We start from the raw sequence: 6,652 nt of genomic DNA on the forward strand, positions 1-6,652 counted from the left end.
CCAACCAATCTGAAATGCATCACCTGTTACCAGGCAGATTCCAGCTCCCCAGGTAGAAACCCCTTACCTAGGTAAGTGATGCAAGTCACGTAAGCAGAGGGAGCAGGTTTCCCCCTCCCTCAGGAATGCAGCCAGCTCAAGTTCCCTAAAGAGACAGGCTGAGGGTGTGGTCCCCTGTGTGCTGGGCCCATCCTAATTGAATGGTCACAGCACAGAGATCCAAATCACAGTGTCACAGGGCAGAGATTCCTGGGGAGAAACCAAGGTGGCCTTCTGCCACAGTCCCTCATTCTGTCTAAATGGAGAAGCAGAGATCTGGAAATCAGCCCAGGCACTAACTGTTTGTACTGATTGTCATAGAGCTAGGAGGGCCTGTCTGATCCCCAAAGCAGGGCAGTTCATTCATATGAAATTGGACCCTGCAAAGACTGCACCCCTGTTTTTGCTCATCAGTTGCCCATGATCAGGCAGGAAAACCTGCACATCTACTAATTATGACATTACACTCCCAGATTTTTTCAGCCAAGATCTCCTCTTTACAGATTGTTTGCAAATTGCATGCACCAGAAGTCCATGCTGTTGTTTAGTTCCTTAAGGCACATGCTTTTGTTCCCATTCCTTGATCAGATGACATAAAGAACTCACCAACAGCCATGCAGATGTCACATTATATTTTTGGGCATTAAACCAAGGGGAGTTGATTTAACTATTAAAATAGAGCTGGCTCAAGGTCACTATTAATAAAACAAGAGGGTCGTGTATGTATTTTCATCTTGCAATGGATTTAACTAACCTATGCCTTTACTTGCTATGCACTGCTCCTTCAAAACTGGTTTTCAAAGGAGTTTAGGGAAGTTAGATGTCTGTGACCAAAAGTTGTTGCAGACAGAATGCTTGACCCCTCCTGAAATTCTCAGTCTGCATTTCTAAGGCTCTACCCACAGCCCTTTCTACTGGGGGGTTACTAGAGAGGATAGTTGCGACTGTGGCTCATGCAGATACATCTGCATTAGTTGCTCAGCTTGTGTGCCAGTCTCAGGAGTTCAGTACTCGTCTGCCATCAGCTCCTTGGGTGAGTTTTCTAGGTACACTCAGCTCCATGCTACCACCACTGCACTGTGATAGGCACCCATGCTAGCTGTTTTGAAGCTCGCTCGGGTTGGTCTGTTTGAGCTGCAGACACACCATGGACTGAGAATCTTACAGCTGATGGCAAATGGAATGAGCATAAAGCCTATTGGAAGGACCAGTTGTGATGAACTTTTACACAATCTTTCCTAGCCTGATGCCACTGCTCCAGGCTGAGGGGAGGCTGGGAGAGGGGACTCAGCCTCAGCTAACTTAGGGAATCTTCCTCTTCAGTTTTCACGTCGGCAGTGGCTTTGTTGACCCACAGATCTTCACTCAGTCTATAGCAAATGCTCGGCTGGTGTTTGAAATGGGCTTGGAGCTGGGCTACAAGATGCACCTATTGGACATTGGAGGTGGATTCCTGGGCACTGAAGATACTAAAGAGGTAAAAAGATTTTGGGGTCTGAACTGTTTGGACAGAGGTAGCAGGTGGAAGGGAGGTGGTATCTCAGCTGGACTTGTGTTCCTAGCCCCTGTTTTGAAGGGGGACCTAGTTAACAAGGGTTGGAACAAGTATGGTTTTATTTTTTCCTCCCACTTCATCCAATCAGACTGCAGCCATGATAAACTCAGCTCTGGATTTGTATTTCCCGGAAGGCTGTGGGGTAGAGATCATCGCAGAACCCGGACGATACTATGTGGCTTCGGCTTTCACCTTGGTTGTCAGTGTCACTGCCAAGCGGGAGGTTCCCTTGGATCAGCCTGGCTCAGATGGTACGTTGAGCTGGGATGGGGGTTGAGGTCTCTCAGGGCTTAGCAAACCAGAGGGGATGTTACTGGAACTTCAGGTCAGAAGAAGCCCCTTGCAAGCGGGTTGGTTAAGGCTGAGCATACACAGCTACTAGAGAGTTCAGATCCTGTTAGTCTATGGGTTGTTGGTCTAGTTGATTCAGCCTCCCAGTGTTATCCTCCTGGTGCCCCTTTAACCCACATGCAGGCCACCTGTCCTCCCACTCACAAGGACAGCCTGAGAAAGTCTCCTCAGAGGAGGCAGCCCAAAGTATTGAGCTTGCCTTGTGAATCAGCCCGTCCCTGAACCCAGCTTCCCTGCTTTCTCCTAGAAGAAGAGCCCAGTAGCAAGAAGAGCATCAGGTACCACATCAACGACAGCGTCTACCGATCCTTTGGCTGCATCCTTTTTGACAATGTCTGCCCCACTCCCATCCTGCATAAGGTAAGGAGGGCTTTGTAGCTCTTGCTTGCCATCTGGGAGGGAGCCAAGGGATACCCCTGCCACTTTTGTTTTATTTTGGAGGAAGGGCACACGCCAGACCAGGAATAACTTAATACTCCAGAGTGGGTCCACTGCACTTGGAGGATTTTTACCAGCTGCATCCTATGCCTTTTAACCCAACATGCTCTGTCCCCATGTTTGCTCCTGAGCTGTAGCATAAAGCTCCTCTGTACCCTTCCATTACTTGGAGGAAGATTTCAGGGCATTTCTTTCTTGCACTTTAATTGTCTGAAACTCCCTGCAGTCTTTCCTCACTGGAGAATGTAACACACCGAGGGAAACACTCCTTGCCTGTCTGGTTCTAGCCTCTCATTGCTGCACCTATACCAGTCATCACTTGGATTTGCCTGTTGATGGTGTAGGCAAAGTGAAATGTGTTCCATTCATCCCTGGGGTAACTCCACTGAAATGGATGGCTGCTGCCTGGGAAGGACACAAGTCTAGTCTTAGGAGCCTTTACTCAGACACCCTCTTTGGAGCCAGCAGGCGCCAGAGTTCACAGTATTGATTCTGGGCACTGGCTGCAGCAGTGCTAGAGACTTTGGGGGAGTCACCTCCTGTGACCTCCAGCCCCAGCTGTGGCACTGGGGTCATTAGTCCCTGCTCTGCACTTGACACTGGTTCTGAAGCATTAAGAAGTTTCCTTTTCATTTTCAAGCTGCTTGAGAGTGCTTCCCCTAGGCAGGCAAGTCTTGTAGTAGACAAGGTTGTAAAGCTTCAAGACAGGCAACATGGATTGCAAAATGTCTCTGTCTCAGCTGTCAAGAAATCTGCCCTCTGGTGTCTATCCACTCATACAGCAAGGAGCATTGAGAAAAGGGTAAAAGGGACAGGCACTTTAGCCAGAAGGACATGTTGAAAAGATGCTCACCCTTGAGGTGCTAACAACCAAGAAGATTAAATGGGAATAACATTTTCCTGTTGCCTTTATCTTGTTTGGATAATCTGGACTGGCAATGGGTGCACAGTGCAATGTTTGGGTATAGTCAGAGCCAAACAGACCTGTTTTCTTCACTAAAATACGAGGCTGTTTCTGCTCATTTTTTCCAGGCTCTGTTTTGGGCCTGCACTATACCACGACTGGTTGCTGGTGTGATAAACTCCAGTTTCTTCATCACTCTGAGGGGAATGCCAATGACAGCAAATTATCTCTCTAGTGACCAATTATCAGGGGTTGATCACTGGGTGGGGGCACTGGTGGGGAATTGGTATGAATTAGCCAGAGTTTGGTGTCAGTAAAGATGCTCCAGATGTAGAGGCAGGCCCCCAACTGGTATAAATCAGCACAACTCCACTGCTAACAATGGATCAGCTGTGGGCCCATCTCCTTAATATCTGCTGGGTGATGTCCATCTCTGTTCTCTTCTCAATGCAGAAACCCTGCCTAGACCAGCCCTCCTACAACAGCAGCCTCTGGGGTTCCAGCTGTGATGGGCAGGACTGCATTGCAGAGGGCTTGGAGCTTCCAGAGCTACAGGTCCATGACTGGCTGATCTTTGAGAATATGGGCGCCTACACCATAGCTGCCTCATCCTCCTTCAATGGGTTCCAGCCACTGCAAATCAACTATGCCATGTCCCGCTTGGCCTGGTAAGGGATAATCTTGTAATAACAGGGAGAGGAGAGGACCAGAGCTGAAGACAGATTCTTCTTGGGAAAGCCAGAGTGTGGCACAAGGTTGAGGTCGGTTTAGATACTGAAGCATGAGGATAACCTTGAATCATTGTCACCTAAAAAGTTAAGGTACATCCCAGGGCAACACTCCTCAGTGAGCTATGCCCACATGCTCCTGCTTACCTACACTGACTATCTCAAACTTAAGCCAGCTTTTCTGTGACATTCACAGCCTAATGAGGCTGCCTGTCAGTAGGCCATACACAGGAGTCTCGCACAGTGTGGTACAAGTGGGGAGATGTGTGTGAGAGAAGGGTTCTCTGTTTTGTGGCAGGGGGTGTGGGTATTTAAAATAGGGGCTAAAGGAAGAATGCACCTCTCTTTCTCTTGCTCCCAGGGAAGCCATCCAGCTGCTTCAGAGGAAGCTGCTGCAACCAGAAGACACTAGGGAGAGCAGGTGCGCTCCCCTGTCCTGCGGCTGGGAGTTGCCAGGCCCACTGTGCGCAAACCCTTTCTTCACTCCAGCCAGCATCATCTGAGCAGCACCAGTAATACCAGGGGCAGATGTTTAACCAGCAGGACTCCTTCCATACCCTGCTCACACCTGCAGCCAACTTGCCTCTCCCACTTCTGCTCTTCAGTAGGACCCATTTTCAATTCAGTGTGGTTTTTTAAGTATGCAACATAAATCCTGTTCCTCCTGCCTGCCTGGCATTGTGTGCTGTGTGCTATCACGGAGGGTCTCCTATCTGATGTGCGGGCATTGGGGGCTGACTGCTAGGATCACGTGAAAATAAGTTAAGCTGAATGTTTCTTATAAAGAAATGCATGGATTTTCCCTCCCCTTCCTGGAAAGGGGCGTTCGGCAGAACACAGCTGAAGATCGACAGGACCACAGAGGAAAAAAAGCAAGTGTAAATTACATCCCAAGCAAATTGCAGTGCTGTTCCTCCTTTCCAGAACCTGAGGCAAGAGGTCAGACATTTGCACACTGCTCAGTCACCATCTGCTGGCAAATCACAGGACTGCTGGGTTACAGGTCTGCAGTTCTGCTATATTTGCTTGTCACATATCTGTGCTTGTAAACCCTTCACAAGGAAATGTTTTAAGAACATCATGGAGAGAGCCAGCAGCATGTGAGCTGCAGAGTGTGCTCTCAGACACAGCAGGGAGAATGAGCTCTTTTTTAGGTAATACCTAAAATTTGAAGATTAAAAGTGAATCCATCCTGGCCCGCAAACAATGTGTGTGATCCACTTAGAGACAGCTTTTTGCAAGACCCTGCCCCCCATTTAGGTGTCTGGTGGTTTCCCATTGGGTACTTGCCATTCTGAAAATCTGGTGGGCAGCATGTTTAAGCTCTGTGGTAATGCCCCTAACCCCAGCCTGTGAAGCCTTCTGGCTGTTTCATAGACATGTAGGACTATCCCAGCACAGTGTACAACACGTTCTTGTTACTGACAAATATGTGGCCCTTGGAAGCTTCATTGCGGCACTCACCGAAGAAATCGTGCCCTCCTATTTTAAGATGCAAGCCTTTACCGTGTGGTCTAAGGAAAACTCTCCATTTGTCCCTAGCAGTGTTGGATAAAGATGGAGTTGAGCAGTTCAAAATCTCTCCAGCAGAGAGTGGTGGTGGGACATGTTAATCCTTTTGTTACAACAATGCAACACTGATTATCAGGGCCTTCAGAGCTAGAGGCAGATGGCACTGAATGGAGGGTATTCATTAAAAGAAATGGTGTAAGCGTCTCAGCTGTCTGTTCTGGGCGTCCAGCTGTATCAAACTGAGAGTGGCTCCTGCTAGTGGCCCCAGATTTACTCCACTAAGTCTCCTTAATCTCAGTCAGTTGTTAAGGGTGCTGTTAGCAGCAGAACCCAGTTGTACACCAGCTGGAATCCAGATGTGCAGGGGAATTCACTTCCCCATCCAGACAAGGTTTAGTGTTAATGTAAGGGCCGATGGAGGTGAGTACAACTACAGTAATAGTTGCTGCTTTGAAACAGTGACAAGACAGATAAGGGCTGGAGAGGAAGTGGCTGTAACAAGTAGTGTGGCAATAAATGACAGCAAAGTGGGGTGTATAGAGTGGACAACTGGGTGATAGCACAAGAGAGAGGGGACAGGGAAGGAAGAGGGACCAGCAGGGTAGGTGGAAGGGGTGGAAGACAGCCAAGCAGCACAGTGGAGAAAACTGAGTCAAAACCACCAAAAGCAGTAGCCTGACACATTACCAGTGTCCAAAGATCCCTGACACAGAACCAGGTTCTGCAGCCACTTTAGCTGCCAGAGAGCTTTTCAGGTGGGAGGGGAGTGCAGGGCTTGTGAGATTTTTCTCTTCTAAGTCCCTATGTGACTCAGGAGGGTGAGGCACTTCATGGTTTCAAATAGCCTTGAGAGATGAGTACAAGCCTTGAGAGATGAGTATAAGCCCTACATCATTCTAGGCTGGATGCTATTGGGAAGGGGTAGCCATGGCTGGGCCCTATTCCCACCCTGCAGCACTGCCGAGGCTCCTTTCTCATCTCCGTTGGTCAGTTGAGGAGTTTCTCAGGTCTCTAGAACTGCCTGATGCCCAGGATTGTTCTTCCCCACTTTCATACAGCCTAGCAGGGGGCTGTCACCCAAGCATATAACCAGGCAGTAACTCTTGTCTAATCCAGAGACTAATG

At 48.7% G+C, this 6,652-nt stretch overlaps 1 protein-coding gene across 3 annotated transcripts in view; it reads left to right on the forward strand.

Moving 5' to 3' along the window:
• Positions 1–4,686, forward strand: part of AZIN2 (antizyme inhibitor 2) — a 15,623-nt gene extending 10,937 nt beyond the window's left edge. For all 3 annotated transcript variants that reach the window (XM_019512334.1, XM_019512331.1, XM_019512333.1), the window contains 5 exons: positions 1,363–1,516; positions 1,683–1,845; positions 2,193–2,305; positions 3,741–3,955; positions 4,377–4,686. In XM_019512334.1, coding sequence (XP_019367879.1) covers positions 1,363–1,516; positions 1,683–1,845; positions 2,193–2,305; positions 3,741–3,955; positions 4,377–4,518 — 787 coding nt within the window. In that variant the 3' untranslated portion in view covers positions 4,519–4,686. The remainder of the gene's footprint in view (positions 1–1,362; positions 1,517–1,682; positions 1,846–2,192; positions 2,306–3,740; positions 3,956–4,376) is intronic.
• The last annotated feature ends 1,966 nt before the right edge of the window (positions 4,687–6,652 follow it).

The sequence above is a fragment of the Gavialis gangeticus genome, unplaced genomic scaffold, assembly GCF_001723915.1.
Source record: "Gavialis gangeticus isolate Ggan-Ray unplaced genomic scaffold, GavGan_comp1, whole genome shotgun sequence".
Taxonomy (NCBI): Eukaryota; Metazoa; Chordata; order Crocodylia; family Gavialidae; genus Gavialis; species Gavialis gangeticus.